The sequence below is a fragment of the Argopecten irradians genome, chromosome 16, assembly GCF_041381155.1.
Source record: "Argopecten irradians isolate NY chromosome 16, Ai_NY, whole genome shotgun sequence".
NCBI classification, from domain to species: domain Eukaryota; kingdom Metazoa; phylum Mollusca; class Bivalvia; order Pectinida; family Pectinidae; genus Argopecten; species Argopecten irradians.
The window spans coordinates 5,073,915-5,101,604 of NC_091149.1; the positions used below are offsets into that span (position 1 = coordinate 5,073,915).

The window sequence follows — 27,690 nt, forward strand, 5'->3', positions numbered from 1 at the left end:
TGGCGTGAACGTTATTTTCAAAGTATTCACGAATGCATAAATACGCAACCAAGGACTCAAGGACTCTTGCTAGAAATCGTACTTTCATATATATTTTATGTGTATACTAGTCTCCACTGGATAAGTTGGTCCATCACGGACCCCTGCATGGAGCGGACGGCTGTCCACTCTTGTCCACTGGGTGGACATTTGAGTGGATAGCTAAATTGTCCCCACTATTGAGTGGAAAAAGGCATATCCACCTGGCCTGTACTGTATGATAATATCAAAGAAAAAACAAACAAATGATATGTTCCATTATGTTTAATTTCATATGATGCCATGGATGAAATGATGTCAAATACAAAACTATGATATACTGAGATCGCTGCTTAGTAACACAAGATAGACATGTATCAACAATGTTTTAAAACTAAAATGAAACAAACAAAAATAGTAGTCAATATCTGATGAAATTTCCACGACGACATGAAGCATGTATTGTTAAAAAATGTTGATATGGACGTCTTTGACGAGTTCAAGCTCGATTTTTTTCATGTTTATTTCAGTAAAAAATTACGTTTGTTCCCCCCCCCAAGACGAATTTCTGGTCAGTATCCATGCTATTGCATTATAATCATACTTTAATTACTACAAAATTTATATGTTATAGTTTTCTTTTTAACATAGCATTTTAAGTGTAGATAAAAACACATTCTATTTCTTTATAAAAATATCTTTGGTGTCTAAAAACCACAAAAAAAAAAAAAAAAAAAAAAAAAAAAATCAAACCATTATTTTGTGGTTATATTTAATAATGTTTTTTTAAACATATTTTTAAGTGTAGATAGATAATTATATTCATAAAAAATCTTTGGTGTCCAAAAACCGCAAAACAATTATTCAAACCATTATTTTGTGGTTATATATAAATAAAACTTATACAAGGCACGAGCTATTGATGCAATCTGCTGAATGTTTATTGCTCTCTACACCAGTTAGAACATAGTATAACATGATGCTACAACATAATGCAATCAAGATGTTGTACGTATGCATATTACGTTCTTGTAGAAGGCACTTTATAAAAGTTGTATCACTAACAGTAGTCATGACATAGGTATACGCGCATCTTCACAGTTCTGCTTGGAAAATACTGTCTAATCTCTCACAATTACTAATAGAATCACTATGACGCACAAACAGCTTTATACAAAAAAACTTATAGTCGCCCATATTTGATCCAGATTTTTACACATATCTAGTTAATTTGGAGACCCTTTCTAAAAAAAACTGATATTATTGAACAAAGACCCTTTCTAAAAAAACATTTCTGATATTATTGAACAAAAAATACCTCTCACTAGCATTTTTATCAACTAGTAACTTCATTCTTAATCCGTACTGATCAGTGAGGTTCATACCAAACCGATTGCTTCCTATAGTCCTTTTAGAAACGGTCAGAGATATATACCTGCTAGGCTGATTTATTTAACGCATCAGGTCAGAAGTTCGTTCACCTAATTGATTTTTTTTCAATTCTAAATGTGCCAAAAAAGGTTCAACCACTTATCTGCGTCCTTCAGCCTTGTGTTCAGGGAGGTTTATAATTACGTGAACCTTGTTGTTTTCTTTGACCCACACCGTGAACGGTCAAAAACTAAGACATGGTCACGTGATAATCTTAGTGTGATTTTTTAGATAATGGAGTGTGTGTTTTACACGAGTTCAGAAAAATAAAGAATTAAAAGAATGATAAAATATTTTCTCTATGGAATTATGAAATGATTAATGAAAATTCCGTTTTCTGAATAATGCCAATATGTATTTCCGCTTACATACAATCTATATATATATTTATTAATTTTACTATATGTTTTGTAATGACTCTCATTCATGTCACTAACGCAATAAATGAAATCGACATTATATTCATGTATCATGGGACCACAAAACCATTGAATGACCTCAAAAGAAACAAAATATCATATTGCGTTTTGGCGGTTTAGCAATGAAATGTCATTATTGATTATGATTGCATCTATGAAAATATTGTTCAGCTAGTCTGACTTATTCTGCCGTTCTACCGTATAGACCTTGAGTAGTTCATCAGTTCAAAGCATTAATATTTATTACTACCGCAGTAACGTTAAAACGACAGAATACGAAGTAGTGTTCACCTTGAACATTTTCATAAAAAATGTTTCATTTAATTTCTTGAGATTCTAAGTCTTGAACATTCTATTTTACTTATAATGATAAAAATTGATCGGAGAGAGGGTTATCCCTGACATCGGTGGTAATGGTTATGTGGCCCCTTTTCTTATAACCAGGCCAAGCACTTTATGCTTCGCACCAAGTTAACCATATTCGCTAGCACGCACCCACACATGTACACAACAAACACAAATAAAAATAAGAACAACTCTTCATCGTATCACGAATTATGTAACTCTTATCACAGATAACCCACAAGTATTCATCGATACAAATTATATATTTAATCGTAATTATGATTTAGACTAAAATAATCAACTTCTAACTATCAACAATACGGTCATGATCTAAGGGAATGCAAAATTGCTCAAAACAATACATCTTTATACTGACTGATCTCCGAATAGTTTGTAGTTAGCGAGAGTTAAGTAAATATATTTGGCGCTTAACCAGATAACCCAATGTGAAACTGGGGTTCAAAATCGTTTACATGATGTAATATAAATGAATATGTTTCGCTAATATAATGAAAGTTAATATACAAATGTAGCTTACATCACATATCATGTTTTTATCAATAAAGTAACTATATATATGTGTTGTTCAGTTTAAGTTGTTATATAAAAAAATCGAAATAAAAAAAAGATTAAATCGAATAGAGAATTTCTTTCTCCATCATTATATTCAGAATTTTATCATATTTTTTCAAAACAAATTTTGCTTCTCTACATTAAGAAAAGTTCACTAATAAAAGAGATTGGGCAGTGTGCATAGTGTATTGTGACACTTGTATATCTAGTCCTATTTTGTATACAGTTAATATGGATAAATTTGCGAATGCTTAATTTCGCGATTAGCATGCATAAACCTTTCACAGTGTTGTTATTTTTGCGATAGATACACTTTTGGACTTTTAACAAGAAAGTTGATACATGTACACAAACTATTACACGCACGGGAATTTTTTTGCGATCAAGCGACCTTCGCGTAATTAGCGGAAATTCCCCCTCGTTAAATTTGCACATCTCCAGTATATCATTCTACAGCTTTGGGGGAAGTAAAGAGCAATACCTGATATATATAAAACAAAACAAAATGATATGTGGTAATATGTGAGCCCATAACTACGGTCATTAGAATAAATAATAATAAAAAAAATGATATCACATCAAACAAACGTAGACTATAGAAATAAAATAACTTTAACAGACATTAAAATATGGTATAAATAAAAAAAAACAAGCAATCAAATCTGGTAGCAATATACATGTTCGCAAATTTGGTAGAAATATGCATGTTCGCACATTTCATCTTTGCATATTACAGAGCTAAACACCTTGCGGTAGGTATCGCTTGTGACATCATTACTTTCTGAGCAAACACCAGGCAGTTTCATCGAAAACGTATGTCGTTACACTCACAGAAACATGACGTAACAATCAATACCTAACCGCATGGGAAGATAACTCTGTAAATATGTAAATCCGAATAATACACACATTATAACCTTTTTGCTGATACAGCTTAAAACGAATCAAGCAAGTTTGACCAGAATATCGGTCCTAGTGTCGAAGCTTGCCATTTGACAGGCAATTTGATGAAAAAAAAAATCTGGGGGGAAATTATATGAAAAAGGAAAACTTCTTATGGTTCGTCATGGAGGAGATCATTTAAACAAAACATTATGTAGAACTCTAGTATAGAGTTCACTTATCAAGGTCATAGAAATGTTTTATTTACAATCTGCAAAAAATAGAAGTGACGAAAAATAGTTTAAATGACATTTCACATCTACATAAAATAACACAAAAATAATTAAAGGAATTTATAACAGCTCCTAGTTTATTTTTATGATATGAAAAGGTAATGGAAAAATATTTAGATGGTAGTGGATATATGTATTTCTGTCGTTAATCTTTAAATTTGAATAATTGCGAGGTTTTCCATTTCGATATGTGGATTTATGTGGATTTATATGTGGATTTTTCCACATTTGCGAACTAAAATACATCGCGAATTTTTGTAAAACTCTACACCGTAAATGATACAAAGAAAATTCGCAAAAATACGTTCCAAGTAGTACATCGCGAAATGTTACTCTCGCTAAAATTACCAACATTACAGTATCGTTTGAATTGCCCGTGTCATCTGTATATGTCATCGAAAATGTGCACTGGCTGTGGAGATAAACATTTGTTTTAGGTTGACTTATACAATACGAAACTTATAGCTTAAGGAAATTTGGAGAGACAACTTTATTTCCATAATACATATATTTGTGAAATCACTAAAAAAGAATAGATATTCAGGGTTATCTCCCTTTTTATGCAATTTTAAAGGCTTAAAGATGCTCCACCGCCGCCAGAGCATAAATGATGTTAATCATTTGAACAATAATTGGTGTTTAATTGTGTATATATATATATGCCTAATTAACACAAAAAAATAATATAATTTATTTCGCCTGTGGTACATGCGCAATCAGTACTTCATTCCATATAGGATATAGTGTCACAGAATTTTTTCGGGGTGCAATTAACTATTTTTGATATTTTTAACTTGAAGGAAAATTAGAACTCAAACTTTTCAATGGTTGTAATGGTGTAAAGTAAGTTACTTTTGTAACTGGAGAAAAATACTAAATCGTCTGCTCCTGCTTTTTATAGTGAAAATATACCATTTGTCAGCGGTGGAGCATCTTTAATGAGACATTGTTTATTTTGTTGAATCTTTAGTATATGGGGGTTTTCTACTCGCACTGCGCATTTGAATAGTTCAAAAGCGAAACCGAATACAAAACATTGGCTCGACGCTCAATGTTCTCTAATGCAAGGTACATGTATGACTGCATGCTAACCACGTGATACTTTTGATCTTGACCTGCGGCCAGGGATTACTATATTTACTTGGGCAGGTTTTTCTAGCCTCTTGTTGTGTACTAAAATTATTTGGGTCTATCAAAGTAGCATAGATATTAGGTTATTGTAAAAGATATCTAATATTCTTTCATGGAGAAGATATCAGATTTTAAGTAGCGGTAATATCTTATTCATTATCATAAGAAGATAAAACAAAATGATTTATTCGTGGTAATTTGGAAAAAAAATCTTTGATTTTTCATATATATATATTATATATGATATGGTAAAAATACTAATTTTTAAAGCATTATAAATCGTGTGATTAATTGTTTTATTTGTTCTATGAATTGGCAGTTTGAAAATTTCTCAAATTCAGGACCTGTTGTCATCCAGTTTGCCTTCTACTAGATATGATATGCGTAGGGATTCGTGATATGACATCATAGCTATTTATGTTATACAGGAATGCTGGTCACTTTAATTTGATATATGACGTCACATACATCCATATGAATTTCATGAATGTTCTTCAAGTCCAACTGAATGTTGCTTGCAAATATGAATCATTCTGGATTCCATGTGGTATGTACAATGAGTTCACGAAGGTCAAAGGTCAGATGAAGGTCATACATTACTATGCTCCTCAACGGAGTTTTTCTGTTTCGCCATTTTTTCTCTAAAGTTTACATAAAGCAGCTTGATAAGTTCTGACGCGATTACGTCGTTAGCGTTGTTACTGACAGCGCGTAGTACAAACACGCCATCTTGCTGTAAATAAGACTCCACGAATTTTTTCACGACCTTTTTGTCAAGTGCAGATTTCTTGTACATATCATTTAATCGTAGATATTTTCTCAGGTACGACCGACGGTGTTGGGGGAATATGACGGAATATATGTTGATGACGAAAGAGAACGCTGACAAAGCGGCGATAAGCACGATCCAAAACCACATAAAGATGAAAATTTTCTCGTTAAAGAGATTGATTGGAAGTACACACTGTACAGTCCAGCGCTGAAGATTGGTCATCTGTCGTATTTCAAAGTCACACAAGGTCACGCGCGGAAATCTCGGCGAGTAGGTCCAGTCCTCGCCACTGATGAGGTTGCTTAGCACCTCAAATCCATAGACGTTGTAGCTGGTGCCCAGGAACGCGTTCAGCAGAAAGAGCTGCCCTATAGCATTAGTAAGGTACAGAAGTTTCACCGCCATTACGGCGGTCACGAGGTAGTTGCCATAGTGACGACCGCACAAGAAGCAACACACCTGGCCAATCCTCTGACGAATTCTTACACACATCCCTGCCCTGTATTGGGTAACCCCTTCAATCCACTGATCCAAATACTTGACGATGTAAGACAACTTCTTCTCTCTGTCCTCCGGGTTAGCATACTGGGTTTCCTTTGCCAGTGTGCAAAGACGATCCAAACTTATACCAGAAGCTGCCGAAAACACTTTATAGACCATTCGGGGAATTTTGAAAAGAAGCGCCATGGTGAGCAAGATCATGGGGATCCACTGATAATATGTCAGCTCCTTTTGCCGACGGCCTTCGATTTCCACTGGAATCTGATGTTGCATCGGGATATAATACGTATTTGACACCCAGCAGACAAAATTTGTATATTCCACCCGATTTTCTGTAAAGTCTGCTGGGCACCAACACTCAATGGGGTCCCCGACATATTGATTCGTACTCACTATGACAGTAAATATTATCAGTATTATAACTGTGTAGTAGTGACTCAAACGGTCGATGAAATCATCATCATACACTGACTTCAGTCCTATGGTGTGTCCAACTGTCCCGAGCACATGGTCGAGCCTGGGGAGAAGAAAAGACAAAAAATATTAGAACATTTACACACACCACTGTTCCGGAAGTAAGGTAAATTCTAAAAGAAAGAACCGAACATCCGGAAATAAAATGTTATCGGAAGTAAGGTAAATTCTAAAAGAAAGAATCGAACATATGGAAAACAGTATTTTATCGGAAGTAAAATGAATCCTAAAAGATTGACCATCCGGAAAACAGCATTTTACCGGTAGTAAGGTGAATTCTAAAAGAAAGAACCAAATATCCGTGAAAAAACACTTTTCCGAAAGTTTGGCAATTTCTAATAGAATGAATCGAACATCCGGAAATTAGGAAACCTTCAATAGCCATAGTATAACAAGTACCTCTATATTATATAGCATGATTTTTAATGCATTCGCTTTAAAGTATCAAGATGCAGAACATATGCAATACATGTGGTTTCTATAAAAAATGAAAGGAACATAAACGCGAACGTTAACTACAAAATACAACGTTACATAAGGTAATAATTAGCAACAAATCATGCAATTGAACTGTGTACTAAAACCATTTCAATTGAGATACTGTAAATCCGCTTTCTTTCGCGGTTACTCAATTTTGCTAATCTATCTTGATATCGCAAAATTTGAGAAAATATAATTCGTACGCAAAAGAAAGTCGGTAAACAGTATTTAGTCATTAATGTTGAAATCGAAATGTTAGTTACAGCATGTGTGTGGTACAATTATTAATAATGTCTTAAATTACTGAACACTTTTTTTTTACAATTTTAACAACGCTTTTCTCATGCAACATTTAAATATAAATTAAGAGTGCAAAGGTAAGGATAGTCAAATATCACTGGGGTAGATTACCATGATAATTCGGCTTAAACCGGAAATCAAGATTACAACAAAAATGGATAATACGGATTAGTATGAAAGTACAGCTATAAATATAGAACTGGCTTTAATAACTGATTTTGATTACGTCACCTCTTGTTGTGTACCTTACCCGGGCACACCTGCTAGATCCAGATTTATTTATTTACTATTTAGTTCGCTATGTATTGTGTTGAATTGTAATACCTTTCATTCTAGTTAAACATTTTGTATTACCTTGTAAGTATGATAGAGTGTTGGTAGACTGGACTATCGTAAAGTCAATTAGTACAAGAAATGGTTAATACAATTGTTCAAATACGCTAAAATCACAGTATCTTCATATGCATTTTCCATCCAATATAGCATTTAAAAGTCCAAATTTTAGCACAATATTACAATGTTAAATCATTTTACTCGATCATAACCTGAAATGTGTTGAATCGAAGTCGTTTTATACGAATCCGTGTTTTGCGGCAAAAACATGTACCAGTGCAAAAGTTGATATGTGAAGCAATTATAATGAAGATATATCACAATAAGTACAAAATTTGGAACATTATTCATAGGAACAATTAATATTAAAACGGGAACAAGTTAATTCATCGCTTATCCTAAGGATACGATAAACATTATATGATTTAATGTTTTGTCAGTTAATGGAAATTTGTGATATGAATAAAGACAAAAGACAGATAACCTACCAATCCACCATGTTTATGCCCTACCAACCGATGTTTCCGATGTGACACTATACCGGACGCTCTTGAAATATTTATACATGCAAGATAACAAGGTTATCGTTTGAACTATTTCTGATGCATCTGTAATGTGAATTATGGTTTGTCTATATATAATTATATACTCGAAACTTTGCATCTTTGATATCTGTGATGTTGACCTTTGTGACCTCTATGTTGTGTTATCTGTGAATATGTAGCGTACTATGTAGTGTAGTATCGGCAATAGTTCATATAGTCCACAATGTGGGTATTTTTATAAAAACGAATCGAAAAGGAAAGGAAAAATAAACAAAAATCACAAAATTGATAAAAATCTTTCTATACCATATTTGGATATTGTTCAGTTATCTGTTGTCAAGGACAGACATTGTTTTTTAAGGTTTTTACGTTTTTACGAAAATTGTGTTTAGAAAATTACGTAAGTTTTGTGCACATGAAGTACTGACGTATCTATCACATACCAACATTTTGGAGAACAGGTAAAAAACATTACGAAGAATATCTGAAAACATTTTTCAGTTAATGTGAAATGTCATGAAAATATTCTCGTAAAAGTAAAAACTCCCTCGTTTCATAAAATCCTAAATGTATCTTATGGGACATTATACAAAGCTCATGTAAACAGAATTCATCACGTTATGATGTGCAATGGAGTGTTTTAGTGTTGCAGCTAGAGGGTACTGTAACATTAGGATCTATATGATAAGTTTTCTTTGTAGGTAACCAGTATCCCATCAACACCATAACCTATTTCTCGGGGGATTCCCTGTAAATCTACCAACCATCTCCTCCCCATGTCCTAGATGATCTAGTAGCTCATTATAACATGTCAAACTGATAGAAGACTCCCGCTACCCCCCATCCCGAAACTCTTTACATTGTAGATCACATATACACTAGTCTAGGGAACTCCGCTAATTAAGACAACAATTTTGCCCGGTGTGTAATTATTGTTTTACGTGTTTTTCCGATTTTTTGTGTGGCATGTCATGACGGTTGTTGTGTAAAAGAGAGTTATTGTTTTAGTTTTCTCGTGAACGACGTCGATTACTTACATAGATGTACTATTGGTTAAAAAGACAGTATGATGTTGTATATTTCAAATGAAATTTTATAAATCGAATCTAAGAAGCTGTAATTTCGCTAGCCATTGCGAGCAAATATTAAAACGTCTAGACGAGTTAAACTATAATATCATTTTACTTATCTTTCTGATCATTTTAAACTTGACCGGGATTATAGAAAAACTAAATTATGAATAGTTTCATTTTTGCTATAAAATATCATTAACGTTACATACATTTTATTATTAGCTTCAATATAATCTGAAAATATAAAATATTGTTATCACTAACGAAACTAAGACCGCCACGATTATTTTTACTATTAAATACCATTAAAGTTACACATGATTGACTATAAGTTAAACTGAAAATTCAAAATATTATAATAACTTTTAAGAAACATACACCTGAAAATTCAAATTATATTGTGATAACACCAGGAATATTTTTACTAATAAATATCATTAAAGCTACATACATCAAATAAATAACTTCAAAATAACTTGAAAAGTCTAAATGTTGTTATAACATTACATACATGACTTGTAACGATTACAAGGCTAACTGTCTATCTGTATAGTATACAGTATGTTACTTTGTGTAACACAATAAAACTTATGTAGCCATCTGTTCCTTAGCTTCATGCTAAACGAGGAACGCTCGCCAGAAACTAATAACACCTGGTTTCCCTGTGGACTGGTGCCTGTAATTCTATTTTTAGATTTCTCATCATCTTATATGCGTTTCTTGCAGTACTGTGGTAATTGTTACTTTTTAGCGTAAAAGATCCAATACAGCAATTGTTTTTATTTATTTATTTTTTATATACGGTAGATTTGATCTGCCCTGCTTCAAAAACATCCAATTCCTGGGAAACGGAAAAGTAAACTTATTTTGCAAAGTTGAATACAAGGAGTAAGGGTTAAACTGTTATAACGAATCTCTAAGGACCTACGAAATTACTTCATTATAATCACACATGTACTTCATTTGAACATTGAATGGGGGATGAAAATTACTACATTATAAACGTGTGTTCTACTGTGTATCAGAATTTACATGTAGAATAAAACAAGTCTGATTATTTCTCGTCAAAGTCCAAATATGTATATCGATCTATATTTATCACAAAGTAATTTCGTTGGTCCTAAGAGGTTCGTTATAACCAACCGTGTTTTACTGTAATTTAAACATTTAATGGTATGTTTTCAGAGAATTTCTATATTCACGCTGATTCTAAAGTGGGTTTTTTTCAAATTATTTTAAACTCCTTAACAAGATTTTAAACATTGAAATAAAAAGGGTACTAAGTTTCTTGAAGAACACAACTTGAATTTTTTTTTTATTTTCAAATACAATGTAATGCTTTCAAAAATGACAGATGGGATTTCTGGATAAGAATTAAAGCGTAAAGAATAAAGCAAAGAAAGTGAAATCATATACTTATTAAGTTGTCAGAATTGTTCAAATACGTAGACAAAATAATTTATTATGTACTATGTAGATATGATGTTGTTCAGAGAAGTTTTAAGTTCACTATGAACTTTATTCTATTAATATGAGACACGTAATACATTATCAACATTACCTGTAGCTATTTTTAGACCGATGTGTTAAGGAAACATGATACCACAAATAAGAAAGTACTAACATTATATTAACCTACATTTTAATATCAGGAATTCCATCTTTATCTTTAATTACACCTCATCTTCTGAACACTTTCGTTTAGTCACTGAATAAGACCTGATGCATTTACCTCATAAGATATGCTTTAGTTTTAGTCTAAATTCAATTTGATGGGTTGGGGGCCAACATAAAAACTAAAAGCAGAAAACTCTGGTTACGTCGTATGGTGTAAGTTTCTTAGACATTTGTTTATATTTTTCTTTGTGTAAATTGTATCTTTTGTTGTTGTATCAAGAATTCAAAACAAAGAAATATTAACCCAAGTAAGTTTAATTTAAAGATAGTTTGTTGAAGTACATTGTGAGTGGTGCTTGAGATCAAAGTATAGCTTGACTGAAATTAAGATTCATATCTAAATCTAGAAACCCTTTGGATCATGCCAAAACTTAGGATTACTCTTGAATTTCCCAATGCTTTTAGAAGAAAGGGTCGTGAATAATGCACTACAATGTCAACAACCGTTTGTTATTCAACATATCAAACTTGATAATCCACTCATGTTTTTTAATAACTTAAAACATGACTGGAGCAATTTGGATTGGAGATACCATGTTAAGGACTGTCTCATAACTATGAGTGTTAGTAATAAACATTGTACTATCTAATTATAAGGACGTCTTAGAGAAAATCCTAATTAGGCCACCTTAACCTGTAAAGTCTTTAGTACTTTAGTTGCCGACTAAGCCAAACTGGACTACAAACCCGTTTAGGTAATTCAACACTCTTTATGACGGCTTTATTAAAGATGCACCACCGCCGACAAATAGTATTTTTTCAAAAAAAGGAGCAGACGATTTAGTATTTTTCTTCAGTTACAAAAACTACTTACTTTACACCATTACCATCATTGAAAAGTTGGAGCTTCTAATTCTACTTCAAGTTAAAAATATGAAAAATAATTAATTGCATCCCGAAGAGTACTGATTGCGCATGCACAAAAGGCAAAATGAAAATATATATACTATTTTTTTGTGTTAATTAGACATACATACACACGATTGAACACCAATTTTTGTTCAAATAATGAATATCATTTATGCTCTGTCGGCGGTGGAGCATCTTTAACTACCATTAGTAAATATAACTACTGTAATGATATTTTAGCTCAATTTTCTTCCGACGCGAAAATCTTCCGAAGCGAAAAGCGTTACGTTTCCATTGATATGACCTTTGTCCGCTTTTAGAGAGAAAAAATAAATACTTTGAGACACATTTGTTCTGTCAGTGTTTCAAAGAAAGATATATCATATACTAAGATGCTTTAATTTCAATTTGGAAGTGAACTCACTTTTCCAGGAATACGCTATCATTATTTTTCTTTGAGCAGTTTGTGTGGGCCGATCTTGATTGATTGAACTGTTATCAGTAAAGAGACGCGCCACGCGGACGTCAATAAAAAATGTCAAATATTTTGTCTAATCTATTTTAAATGGCCCTACGATGCTTAGTTAATATCTTAATGATTTATATTGAATAATGGCGAAGAGATAATTGAGGAGTCTGCTGTTGTCAGTAGAATGTGACCGTGTGGGGTGAGCTGTCCGGTGTCTTTGTCAGCATGCTTCATTGAGATACAATTCCCAAAACTTATAACCTACCAAACAGTACTTAAATGACCTTAGATATCAAAAGGACATCAAGCCAAACCAACTAACCAATAGACTGACGTATGCCGCCTACATGTGTGTTATTGGAGACTGTGTATATCTATGTTGTGTCTCCTTGTGATTTTGATTTCGCACGCCACATCAGATTCTACACTAAACTGTATTACCAAAAACACCTAGCTCTTACGTTAACATCTACCTAATGCATTAAGCTTGCTTTTATAAAATCTATTTCGTTTCATCTTAGATCAGTAACGGTTGCACACTCTCATTTTTTTCTGATCAAAACTTTAAAAAAAAAATATATAGTGTCTTTTATCCAAACGAAAAGCAGTTAAACTATATTAGATGAAGCCGAAAAGATCTTTGCATTCAAAAAAACATTTAACGAGATTTGTTTGCATGACCGTAATAACACTCAATATGAATTTATTCTTCAGCATTATTTTGAGTTAAAGATACAGATTCCTTAGCTGTTACGTTGAGAAATTGCATTACACTCTACATCCATCTACTAATCACCAGGTCTGTGTTTACAGAATATCCTCCAAATTATTATCATCGGTAAACGCCTAGCTAGCTACGTAATGAGTGTACAGAAACGCGGTGATGTCTTACAGCGATCTAACGCAAAAATAATAAAGGTATTTAGTGCACTGATGATAGTTTTCTCTGGCGGTGGGGTTTCTTTTTCTGACAATTGCGTCTGAACTTATCAATAATGGTTTTTGGGATTCGGCGTGTTTAATGTGCTGCGGTTTGGTGGTGGGGGTGGGAGTGCGGGGTAAAGGTGGTGAGGTAAAATGTGGTGGGGGTAAAGATGGTGAGGGATGGGGGTAAAATGTGGGGGTAAATATGGGTGGGGGTAAAGGTGGTGGGGTAAATGGTGGTGGGGGTAAAGGTGGTGGGGTGGGGGTAAATGTGATTGGGTAAAGTGGTGGGGGTAAATGTGATGGGGTAAATTGGTGGGGGTAAATGTGGGGGTAAATGGTGGGTATGGGGGTAAATGTGATTGGGTAAATATGGTGGGGGTAAAGGTGGTGAGGTAAATGTGGGGGGGTAAAGGTGTGTGATAAAAATGTGTTGGGGGTAAATGGTGGGGGTAGGTGGGGGGTAAATGTGTTGGGCTAAAGGTGGTGGGGGTAAAGGTAGTGGGATAAATGTGTTGGGGTAAAGGTGGTGGGGTAATGTGGGGGGTAAAGGTGTGTGAGGGATGGGGGCAAAGGTGGTGGGGGTAAATGTGTTTGGGGTAAAGGTGGGGGGGTAAATGTGTTTGGGAAAAAAATGTGTTGGGTAAATGTGTTGGGGGTAAGGTGGTGGGGTAAATGTGTTTGGGGTAAAGGTGGTGGGGTAAATGTGGTGAGGGTAAAGGTGATGGGGAAGGAGAATTGGTGTTAGTGATGGTAGTAGCAAAAGCGGTGATGGTAAAGGCTGTGGTTACGGCGGTCGGTGTAAAGAGGTATTAGTGGCGATAGTGGCAATAGCGGTGGTGGTGGCAGCAGTGATGGTAAAGGCTGTGGTTATGGTGGTGGTGGTGTCAGTGGCAGTTGGGGTAAAGCGATGTTTGTGGTGGCAACGGCGGTGGTGGTAAATATTGTTTCCATGGTAGTGGTGGCAGTATTGGTATTGGTGGCGGCGGTAGAAGGCTAAGATGGTGGTGGTGGAAGTGAGTAGTGTGGTAAGGGAGTCGGTAGTGGTGGCGGCGGTGGTAGTAGTATGCTTTTGCTCATGTACTGAGGAGGGGGCCAATTGGATAGAAAACAAGACCTGTATAACATTAATTTAACCTAATAGGATACATATGTGAGCGATTGAGCGAAATGACGAAGGCACTGATTCCTTTGGAATACTGACTTACTGATATTTTGTGAACTTCTCGTGTCTCATTTTACACTATACCAACACATGCCGTTACAGCGTACTCCCTAGTTTCACGCATTTCATTGGGTGCATTTATTACTTCGATTATAGCATCTCTTAAAAACGGCGGTAGACGGCGAGGGATGTTGTTTTATAGAATTCACTGAATCTGCAGTTAAAAGGTGATTAAGGTGTCGAGTATGAGTTTAATCACCAGAGCTTCTTTTATTTCTTTCGAATATCATTACCAGCTATTTTCTGTTAACCTTCGTGTTCTTGAATTTTCTAGTGTTAAGTCGTGTTCTTTTTCTAGAGATAATAATGCATCACATATAGCGATGTTAAAATACCTATCTAATGGTACCATCATCTCGTGAAGTGGAATGTTTTATAAAATCCCAAATTAAGATGTATAAATAGATACAACTAAGACATTCCCTAAAAGTAATAAAAAGATATAGTATTTTCTAAAAATAGATACAGGTAATTATGTACGTGATATGTTGACCGTTCTATTTATATCGCCACATAATATAAGGCTTAATCTACGTTTGAAACTTTCTAAATCGTTGTTCAGTTCGTGGATATCGTGATGTTCACTAAATCCAATCTGCATCTTTGACCTATATCTGGGTTTTCCTCATATAATTGTGTTTCAAGCTAGACTATAAATAACTACAGGTAATTTTCAAGGTCGTTACTATATTTAGCGATACCTAACTCTCACCTTCCTGTCTTATCTACGCCTCATCGTGCTGGAATGTTTATATGGATATTTTATAATGCTGTGTACTGTGTCACTGTTTTGTGAGTTACAACGACATCGAAATGCATTTTTTTTAAATGTGTCATTTGTTACCGACTTCACTTTGCTATGTTACTGCGCATCTTGTTTTGCTTGATTTACGTTGACAAATTTACATTTTTGGTCTCACTACGTTTTTGCCGTTCATGCAATGCACAATCAAAAATCTACAACTTTTGACTTTTATAATAGTAACTTTCTGTATGTATGTCTATCAAATGTATTAATTTTCACATTTGTTTTTATTTTACATGCTTTCTTTATATTGAATAATGTGACTTTTTTATCTTCTTAACAATAGATTTTATTTACACTTTATCTCTAAATTAATAACTATCTACTCATTCTTCAATAACATTAAGCTAATTTGCATTAGTCATCCGCAACAGGAAATAGTTCGCGCATGCTAGTAAATATACTTTGTGTAATGCTGTGTAATGCTTGACATTTGAGACCTAAATTTAAAAACATACAATGTACAAATATTGACACATTTAAGATATTTGCTTCAGATTTGTCCTACAAACTGTATTGTACATATATACATGTAGATCGTAGTATAAGATCGTACAGATTGTTCCGCCAAGGGGAGATAAGCCAATGAATATATCTGTGTCACGGAACAAGTGTCATGTAAAACTTTTAACCCTCGATAGTATCTCATATTTTATAAATAAAGTTTGAGAAGCACTAGCATTATATTTTCTTCAATTTTGTAAATCATTTGCCAGAACAGTTTCTTATGTTGATAACCTGATGGTTTTGCACCTGAACCTTTTACCTAAAGTCATTAAAACGCCCTTTAAGACCGCGGAACTTAACTCAACCGTTTTTGTTTTTAATTTTTCATCATATCTTTATAAATAAATCGCTATTTTGTAACACTTCACAAAAGTAAGACATTTATCAAATTAATGGCATCTCTACAACAACCATCCAGAATTTTACAACGGGTTGGATATTTTTGAAGAAAAACCACTTTAAATGATCACTTTTGGCCCTTAAAGATATCGCTTGCTGGAAGGGCATAAACTTGGTTAAATTCGTTTTAAATGTATGTACACTTTGTAACTGTCAATTTGTTTTGTATCTATTTTCTATTTGCGTTTTTTTTTTTTGCTAATTTGTATATACAGCGATTATTTACTGGCAGGTATGTAACCTTTAAATAACAGTTGTTAAAGAGCAAATTAGTTTCCTGTTCCAGCTTTCAATACTATGAAGACATCCATATGGTCTTAAAATTAATAATCCCTGGAAAATTATTTTGTTTTGTAAAGATGTATTTTGAGTTTAAACATTTAAATTTGTATGGTTTTATAGATTTCGAATATCCGTTTTAATAATGGATTCCAGAAATCACCGATATCTTTGTCACTTACAACATATGCTCTAAACTTCAGCGAGAAGAGATGGATTTCACGAAATGTTTATTAATGATAAAAATAGAACAATTTTATGGGTGACATCGTTACGTCATCTGGATATATATATTTATAGGGCAGTTGTTAGATAGTGACATGCTTATTACTTCTGAATAGTAAAATGCCTTGAATAAGTACTCATTATGAGCATAGGCTTTCCAGCTGAGGACGTTTTCCCTTTGGGAGTACATGGTCTTAATCAACTGCTTATTTATATATCTCGCTCGTATTCTCAATTGCATGATTATCATCTACATTGTATTTTCCTTAATTGAAATCCGTTTTGTTTTAATACTAAGTAAGATATTAATTATGGGGCCAGACTTGTAAACAAAACAGTGTATATAATGTATTCATGATAACGTCCTATTTAACACAATGTGCCTAAGGAACCAGGAACCGTATCTGATAGTGTTAAATGTGACATACATAGTTCAAAGAGCCAAGTCTAATTGTCTAGAACTTATCAAATTGCCCTACATCCTGAGCGAATCACCGATGTCAAAAAAATGTCGCGATCTCTTGGTGACCTGAATGGGAAATCACAAAAATAGGCCATTTGTAAGAAACTTAATGCTTACTGGAAGGTTGACATGTTTTTAAAATAGCTTATATTTGTTTCTGGTACTTATTGTAAGAAAGATTGGCGTGTTTTGCAGAATAATTTAAAACTTACTGCATTGTGTATAAAGATAAAAATAAAAACCCATTAATAAAGACAATTTTCTAACTATTATGTTTTCGTTATCAACTGTACTATTGTTAAATTTCCTGATATACTATTTGGAACTTATTTGCGGGGTTTATTTTCGCGAAGTAGCTTTGTAGCCTTTGAAAGTGTCATTGAGACGACAGCTATGATATATAAATCCAGGACTTTGATAAATTTCGCGAGGTATTAAACTTGAATTGGGATGGATTCGCGAATTTAGCGAAAATAAAACTCCACGAATATCAGCAACTACACAGTATACTTTTCGGTGTGATTCTATTGCTAGAGTAAAATTTCAGATATCTTAATCCTAAAAATCGTCTCTAGATATTGTAAAGAATGTTTACGCCAGACGAGAATGACAGAATTTAACAGTATTAGTAGAAGGAACAAATGATTGAAAGTTTAACGGTGTTTCACCTAAGGCTGAGGGTATGTTTACATATCAGATCGCCGAGTGATGAATACCTGTATTGTCACAAAGGTTATTATTTGACGTGACAAATGGTGTATTTGTATGGTGACTATGAAAGGTATAATTTAGTATAAGTAAAAGCGATATTTAAAAGTAAGTTGTTAGGTAAATACAGTTTGTAAAGACAGCTAGCTTGGCTTTGTACGACATATTACCCATTATCAACAAAATAAGACCTCGGATATTTCTTACTAACATTGTCACGAGTTTTGTCATGTCAACTACCACTTGCTACAAGACTTTGCCAGATTTCGAAATATTGTATGTTTGTCAAGCCGGTAGGACATTTCCACGCCCTTCTTTTTATTTGGAAATAGCATATTATAACCAATACATTTAGGTGTGCTTTTGAACGAGATAAAATATTTACAAAACTTATCTTTATGGGATGTTCATGTAGTAGAAAATTTTACTGTCCAACTTTTGATTTGCCAATAACATAGTATTACTACATTTTGAATTAGACTGTGTTTTGAAGGAGATCAAAAGTGCAACACAAAACAAATTTTGATTTTTTCAACGCCTTAATATCTACGAATTATATTACATTGTGAACTGATGACATTGCAAAATTTTAGATGCACTTGAGCAAGACCATCCGATACAATGATTTCTCAAGTCAAACGAGTAATAACAGTAAAAGAATTTTGGATCCATTTCGGGGATTTTTTTTTAAATGATTCGTAGCAATTCAGTTCAAAGCAATTTATCAGATGCTATCCCAGAATTTCATTCTTGGTATTCTATTATGGAAACGAGACCATACGTTCATGTAATGCAAGTAACCGGAGACCAAATGAATAACTGAATACATGTTTTTATAAAATGTTGCAAAAAAACAGATAATGATCTGATATAAAGCTAGTTTTAATCGTATTTAAGATAGTTTAAAACATTCAATATTACGTTTTTTTATATTTTATTTTGAGGTACATTTTCCTGGGAAATAAGTCATAGTTGTTCGGGTTGGATTTCTTTATGTTAAATGGATACTGTAAATAATTACTTTACGAGTATATGGAATATAATGATTAGTGTATAACTGTATATCGTACATATGTAACTCTACTCTTCTGATACCATCGATGCGTGATAATGTACATGAATAGCGGCTAATTACGGCCCCCAAACTAGTTTGTTTCTACCCGTAGAACAATACTACTTCCACGAGAGACAATGGACGTTACAGGGAACACAATGGCGGCTAGTCGTAGGCAGACATATCTTTGAGATCTTGGTGAACAGGTTTCCAAAACTCTGTAATTAAATATCGTACAAGAGGACCTCTTTACAATTCATAACCCGTCTGAGAGTTTGTATAGTTTTTTATTTGATAACTAAACACAGGTATGTGTATAAAAAGAATTCGTTTTAAAGCTTTACAGCGGCCATGTTTGCAGATTGTATTGTGTATCCAAATGAAAATTGAATGTAGAATAATAATATAGTAGTCCGGAATGACGTTACTACGAGTTCCGGACATTGCTTTAACAAATCATAACATTTTTGTATTTGATTCAATTTCTCATGTAAAAAGAAATCCACAGTGAATAGAAAAGAAATCACAAACTTTGTACAAGGAAAATACAGCACACATTTTAGTTAACAGATTCCAAAAGTTATTCAAACTACCTGCATGCATTCAATGAAATCGTTTTCAATAGCTCATTGACAATAGAAATTGGTGTGCAAGCCTGAACAAATGATATAAATGATTATATTTTTGATATCTAATTTAAAAATCTAGGGGTTTATTTTGTTCTCTTTTGTGTGTGTGTGTTTTTTTTAAATTCTATTTCGTTTTCTAATTATTTTTTTTATTTGTGTGCATTTTAGTTAATCTGGAAATGCAATGTTGCGAATGTAACTAAGCACGTTATATAAATTATAACTTGAGTGAAAAACGGTTGTACTTAGGGAAATGCATTATTCATATAGCAAGCAAAATAAAGAAACATTTGGAACAGAATGTGATAATGATGCTACCTGTCATACTAATTCTAAAAGACCTCATCAAATGGTGAAGACAATGACGTCGCTGAAGACGGTATCACTTCAGAAATGTAATGTTCCTCATACCCTGCGAGCACTCAACACACGTATGCTTAACTCTTGAAATGGATGCTGTTCTTAAATGACCTTAGTTGTTGATAGAATGTGAGCAAATGTAAACCCAAATAAACCAGACCCTTTGGTTATAAAGTGATAATATAAACCAGTACTGGAGATGTACTTTTACAATTGTTTAGAAACAATAACCAGTGTTAATGTATAAATGTTTGGTGTTGTTTATCCTTAAGTTACAAATACGCTTTATCTAGAATCAGAACCATACATAAACTATTTAGAAGTTCTTGGTTTTTATATCATTTTGCTCTCTTCTTTTCTCTTACCATATGCCTTAAACATGCACTACATTCATTCTTGTTGTCTGTTCGGTTTTTGTTGGGTTTTTTTGGTGGTTTTTTATTGTTTTTTTAAGGTTTTTTTATTTTGGGAGGGGGGCAGATTTGTTGCTTTTTTTATCAATATCTTACTTTCGTTTTGTACCTAGATTGTTTCTCTGTGTATTAATGATGGTTATACATGTATGTTATTATCTTTTTAATCTCTTCTTTGATTTCGATTCTTTGGTTTCGAAGATAACAAATGTGTTCGTCTTTGTTCAAGATATACATTACTATATGTTTTGTGTCTAGATACAAAAACATTCCCAAAGAACTTATTATTTCTCTGTCTAATTATCAACAAGATGCTGTTAGTGTGTTAAATGCTTATCCACGTAATGTTGTATTATTTACATTGTTTTGTAAATAAATGATAACAAAGCCTGAAAAACTTCATCGCTCATTAGTTATATCCTACTGTCAAACCTAAGTATGTGCCAGGTAGTGTACGCTTTTAACTTGTTACTATTTTTGGTAGCTTCGATTTGAAAAATGTTTAACTTACCAAATAATGGTTTTAAAAACCAAAAACTACAAAATATATCCTAGACATTTTTCTACTTATCTAAAGCTAATACAACAATTTCGAATAGAATCGTTATTGTTCAATTTGGTGACTTACAGTGTCTTGAGATTTAAAACCCAAAACAGGTAACGAAGAACCTTTGCCCTTGATGATACAACGTAATCTTGTGCACAATTTAGTGTTGAATTTCGGGGAAAATATTTAGAGGAGTATACAAACCCGTGTATTTGTCTGTTTTCATCATAACGTTACAAGTCTGCGGATGGACGGCGGTGTCTTTGGTAATCAGTAGTGATGTTTCTTTAGGTTAGCTAAACGTTTTACATTTATAATAAAGATACTACAGTCCCCAAAAACCACAAACAATCACCGTAGTTACTTATATTGGTAACACTTACAGCTAATGTCTTATATGACATCTATTCCTGCCAAGAAGTTAAGCAAACTTACCTCAAAACCCAACCTCTGATATTAAAATAACTGTTTAGGGGTTGGAAGAAGGTTTTTCGTGTTATTATTATTATTTTTTCTTGTTTTTAGGGAGTTTTTAAGTATTTTTTTCTGACTAATCTTCTTATGGGGAGTATTTAATGTTCATGAAGCCAATCTCGCTTCTACTGACTTCACCTGAGCGCGTTAATAACTTCATAAAGATGCAGGAAATCTGCATTAAATCCCACTGTTTATAACTCAGATTATTATATTTTTTATCAATTTTGCACCCCACCAAACCAGTATGTAGCGCATTTTTCCATAAAGTTGCTAGGTAACAGAATCAAGGTATTTTATCCCATTTTGCCAGCTTAGCCTTGATTAAAGACAACCTGCATGTGCTGTTTATGAAGTAATTAGGTCTTCACTCAGGTAAAATAACAGAATAAGTGCACGAATGCATAGGAATAAAAACTTAAAATCTTCTTTCCGTTGTTTTGGTTTATATTTCTGCTTAATCAATGTGAGGTTTTAGAAGTTTAATTGTTGCTGTTTCTCCTAGCTCCCGTTTTTATGCGCAATCATCAAACTAATGTTTAACACATGTGCATGAGCGCGTGTTTCTTTCATTCTGTGTTTTTTTCAGTCATTTTTTTCTGCCTGGGCATATATCTACATTTCTCATCGCTCTTACATCGGATGATTTAACATTTATTGTGTAAGAAGTGTGTCAGAAATACTTTTGTTAGATTTTTCCATTCATGCCCCCTACAGGCTAATAACCTTGCTCAGCTCTGTAACACTGAATACCTCTGATTTCTGGCCTACATAATATATATCAACTGTTGTGTGTATATATCTGTAATGTGTTGTGGAAATTTACTATATACATAAAATATACATTCGGAACAAATGCAATGCATATGATATTTGATATCAGAGGGGTCATGTAATTAAACAATGGCTAATTGTTATCTGTAATATACTTCATATTTTAAGTGGAATCATCTTTCTACAAGAATGGATTCTTTTTTTCTACAGGGAATTTTTCACATGGTGATGTTTCAAAGGAAAGTTATACGATAACAGTTTAAGAACATATAAAATTTCTACAAATATAATTTGTGGTACGTATCCTCTCGCTTTCCCTGCCAAGATGTGCAGTTAAATGTTAAACGATGTCAGGTAACATACCCCCTTAAGTGATATGTGGTTTTAAAACATGATTACGAATCGTGATTAGGACATTTCTTTTAACATCTTTACAGGGTTATAAGAGTTATAGTCGTTTCTCGACATGGGTTAAACATTATGATATGAAAAGTCTACAATATTCGTAAACCTTATCGTGAGTGAATGTTGTTATGTGGAAATAACACACAACCTCCCGTAAACTTGTCTTCTCCATCAGTCCGTGTACTCGATTAGTAATTACATTACAGTCTGTGTGCAAGCTAATTGGTCCGTACACTCTACAGCTTTTCCTCTATAATATGTGTGTCAGGGGATTTTTCACATTCTCATCCGTGTAATATGATCTCGTCAGTAACATGAAGAGAGTCCTAAACATCTGGTAAAGTTTGTACTTACAAAGTCCACAGGGCTCATCAGAGGGGTCAAAAGCCTCGATAGCTTGTAATGCACTTCAACATCATTCACTGTCATTAAGGGCCAGAACGCGGTGTCAAAGAGAGACAAATCGGGAAAATTTAGGGAAAACGCTTAACCTCCCGTAATGAACATGGCTATGATGATTTTCTTCAATTAGTTTAAAATTTTCAGCTAAAACTACATACGTATGGCATATCTAAAGTCTTTATTTGTTTGTTTGATTGATTTAATGAATGTCCTATCAACAGCCAGGGTCAAAATGAGAGGTTCGTTTAAGAACACAATGAGAGTGAATTTAGTTACAAAATAGATAACTATTTTTTCTAGTAATGTTACATAAGCTATAGAGTAAAAAATGGTCTGCATTTTAATAAAATTGAATGAATGTGTTGTTTTTTAAATGATTGATATTAAAGATTTTTCGCTTGGGACTTTTCCAGGGAAAAGTGCACACACAATATGTAGTAGTATGGGGGATGCCGAAGAATGGGGTACCGGGGTTCCATGGGCTTCTGTCTTCGGTATTACAGCTATGTCATACTTGTCTGTGCCTAACGATGGATGCGTCAGCTGTGCGCTATTTATTTAGGGGTGGGGTGGGTGTAGTGGGGGAGTAGTTGGGGAGGGGGTTAGATGATAGGAGGCGAGGGGAGTTGGGAGGTAGATACGGGAAGGGGTTACTAAATATACCGTTAGTCTATTAATTAGGGGTAGGGAGTATATCCCTAAATATACCCTTAGTCACGATATTAGGGGTAGGGTAGGAGTAGGGGTGGGGGTTACGATTGGGGAGAAGGATTTTAAAGGAGGGTTTTTTATCATTGCACATGTCCCGATTTACGTTTTTGGAGTGGGGACGTTGTAAAGGACGAGGATAGGGGAGGGAGAGGAGGAGGGGGTTATACAAAATGTAGAGTCGCATATTTAGGGTTTGGGTGGGTGTAGAGGTAAGGGTCGAAGGGTTAGGGAGGTGTACTATAAGAGATAGAGATAGTGGGTAAAAAAGGGAGGAGAGGGAATGGTGTGTAGGGTTAGGGGAGAGGAGATGGGGAGGGGAGATGGGGGAAGGGGGTTTTATTATTAAACAGACCCCCGAGTCGCGTGGCACCAGTCGGAATGCTCCAATATTTATGTTATTAGATAGATTACACGGATAGATACAGTGTTGGGTGTCAGACATCAACGGCAAGTTAATAAAAATGAAAATATCTGTTCTATCGCACGCGCACGTGTGGCGGCCATGACACTTAACTAAACCCTATGGTGATAACAAAAAATGTTATTTTCTTGGCGCGTGTTTTTCACGCGTTTATGTTCTCGTGTGTAAACCTACTAAAATATGTACCTTCAAGCTAATTGAGACGAAAAATAGGACTTTCATAGCGCGTGATTTTAACATGTGCATATATTTACGATAGCATTTTCTAAATGATTTCCTCTCTATAATAATTTTTGTTGTATTTTAAGGCGTTTTTTATGATATTGGTTGTCAAATCAAATAAGTATTTTCTGACATGCAAGGTCACAGTTTATATCTGTTGATAGTAAATCGTCTTGATAAAACGTATTTTTTTCAAATGTTATCGGGTACGTTCAAATCATATAGATTTCTTCGTAATTAGTAAAATATTAGAGTTGTATGATGTTATTCAGAAACGGGAGGTTTATTATTTCTGTCTGCTTGTATCCAGAATTGGTTGAGATAGAATTGTGATTTTATTATTTACATTACAGAGTATAAGATTGTAGAAACATGAGGAAGATGACCAGGGGTCAATGGAATTGTATATAGAGAATTTGTCAACATACATTGTTGTCAAACAATGACAAGGTTATGAATAGACATCCAGCTTTGGAAGAGGTAAGATGTTTTTAAAAAAATATTTTGAATGAAAAATATAAAAAGTTCGAGTAATCGCCAAAGAACTTGAGCATTTTGAAAGTTTTGTTGGAGCACTGGGTCATATACCGAGGACCCAGGTTTGGAAAGGTTAGTAGTATTGACGTGTTAGTATGTTCATGGACACGCACACAGTTGGTTGGGTATAGAGTTAGTAAAGTTTCGTTAGTGTCCACTCGTGTGGTCAAGTGGTCAAGGATGACCATATACATACCAGTCGAACACTGTCATAGAACTGCCAGTCTCCACACAGAGTCCATTTCCCATGTTGGCTGGTTTGGCTAGGAACCACCAACAACTCCAAAGATATCAAAAGAAAACTTTGAGAAGGTAGACCAAGGTCTACAAAACTGCACAGCAACAAACGTTACAAAAACAACTTTTTGTCGATCCGTCAGAAAATATTGAAGAATATTTCTGTTAGACTTTCGTAGGGTAAATCTCTCCTGTGAACAACGAATTCAAGAATATTTCCCAGGGTTTAATCCGGAGCTGGTGCCTTACCGGCCATATTGGAACAGAATGTTGCCTCTATTTGTTAAGACGTAGCGCCAGTATGGGCCTGTCTGCATAGAGTTCCCTGTCACATAGAACACCAGACCTACCCCTATACCTAGTATATTTACTGTGATTTGGACACAAGCCAACCTCTTTATATTATTTTTTATAAGTTCGTCAATTTAAAATCCTCCGACTCCTACCTTTAAAAGACTAAAGGATTTACACGGATCGTGGAACCCGTATTGAGAACAATTGAACAGGCGACGTTGAATTATTACAAATACACATACTTGAAATGTCACCCCTGCTTAATGTCGCAGATCAGCTCTTGTGGGTTTAAATGATCTATAAGTATATGTGATATACTTGGACCTGATCGGAACCGTTTTGATAGTAAAAACTTCCCTCATTTAAATATCCTGTGTTCCCACCATTGACGTCTGCGCTGTATATTGTAACAGCTCCGAATGCATAGAAACAGTACCGGGGCTTGTGTATAGGGAATTACTGTGTGTGTAATGTATATTTTCGGCAGGAATGGAAAACACTACTATACCTATATCGAAAGTTTCACTCGAAGTCCCCCTTATGTTATTTGAAGCGATTATCAAATACTTATTTTTCTTCTTCGCGTGTGCGTGGGAAGTTCGTGAACTTCCGAATGACCGTGCGGAACCCTGTGGGTCAAAATTGATAAGTGTCATTCGCGTTATGAACAACAAAATGACATCAGTTATTTTTTAAGATAAGTGGGTATCTCAAAATGCGGGGGTTTAATCTTATTATCCGATATAATAATGAATGTGTATGAACTAATTATTAATTCGAGTATACTGTAGGTTCATTGTTTTAATTGATACACAAACACAATTATTGAACAGGAAATATGAGTCACAGCAAAATTCCTTTGCGTATCTGTATTTGTGACGGAATTCAATCATAACTCTTGATTCATTTTGATGTAATATATCATAAGATCAATAATGACCCTTACTATTTGTGGTTTTAAAGTGCCAAATACTTAACATACATGTATTTTCACGATCTATATCTCAAATTAGAATTAGCAAAATATATTAATTTAAAACCTTGGCCTTTTTTTAGTTTACAAAACTGATTGAGAACAAATAGATATCGCAAGTACAGTTGCATGTATATTTTGGTAAACCATTGATAGTTTCACTGATATAAAAGAGAGCGCCCAAGTGGTCCTGCACCAAGTGGTAGCGAAGTGTGACGACTACGTGACTAGCTGACAGACACTAGCTGCATGTTGATAGTATTGTTTTCTCCGGGAGCTCTGGCTTTTCTCATCTTAAAAATCTTAAACCTGTTTTTAAGACCAATAGTTGCGCATGTATAACAGTTCTTCGTTACGTTAAAGCTCGAATAAACAAGCGTTGAACAACAGCAGATGCTGTATGAAACGGATATTTCATTGAAAGAATATGTTACACGGTAGTGTCATCATCCTCGATACAGGGGTTACTATCACTGTCGTTACCCAAAGTGTACCGTTATTTAATTTGTCTGATGTACATCAACAGGCCAGTTTATCTGCTTATCTGTGGTCTCACACACAGCCTTCTGTTTTGTTAAGAAATATTCCAGCGGTTGATATTACGACAGTGATAGTAACCCCTAGAATATCGAGGATGTAGTCTTATACAATTCGCTGTTCCAGGAAGTACCGAAAGTGCACAAAACCTCTCCGAAAGTTGAAAATTCCTCTTTTATCTTAAATACGTATAGTATGTATACCATCTTTTTACTTTCTGGATAGGGTTCGGTTTATATGCATAAAAGGTTAAAGGTCAACGCATGCGGCGTCATAAACATCGAGGACAGTGATCATGCTAAAGTGTTATTTGTCACGACGTATTGGAAAATAACGACTAAAAACTACAAACAGGAAGTCTATTTTTGTAAGATCGCAAGCGGTTTTACCTAATGTGAAAGTAGACTTATGTTCAAATGAGAAAGCAAAAGTACACGATTGTAGATTATTTTTATCGACATGTAATAGGTCTCTCGCGTATTTTTTTTAAAAGGGGGAATATGTACCAGTCATAATTCTTGTTTTATACGCAAACAATTTTTTTAATCACATTCCTTACGTTTTCTATAGTATACATGCATTCGGATAATATTGAAAGTA

General features: G+C 34.1%; 1 protein-coding gene across 2 annotated transcripts; it reads right to left on the reverse strand.

Moving 5' to 3' along the window:
- Positions 1–288: 288 nt before the first annotated feature.
- Positions 289–26,072, reverse strand: LOC138311134 (innexin unc-9-like). 2 transcript variants are annotated; one of them, XM_069252594.1, is made up of 3 exons: positions 25,246–26,072; positions 1,309–6,882; positions 289–1,272 (listed from the first exon to the last, which is right to left on the reverse strand). In XM_069252594.1, the coding sequence occupies exons 1-2, from the start codon at positions 25,296–25,298 to the stop codon at positions 5,682–5,684; spliced, it is 1,254 nt and encodes a 417-aa protein (XP_069108695.1). In that variant the 5' UTR covers positions 25,299–26,072; the 3' UTR covers positions 289–1,272; positions 1,309–5,681. The 2 variants fall into 2 exon arrangements, with proteins under 2 accessions (XP_069108695.1, XP_069108696.1); XM_069252595.1 differs by lacking the exon at positions 25,246–26,072 and adding an exon at positions 8,441–8,479.
- Positions 26,073–27,690: the final 1,618 nt, after the last annotated feature.

Excerpts from the sequence above, each read along its gene's own strand:
- LOC138311134 (XM_069252594.1), bottom strand. The coding sequence starts at position 25,298 with ATGGGAAATGGACTCTGTGTGGAGACTGGCAGTTCTATGACAGTGTTC. Across the intron at positions 6,883-25,245 it reads TCTATGACAGTGTTCGACTG|GCTCGACCATGTGCTCGGGA; the intron begins GTATGTATATGG and ends TCTTCTCCCCAG.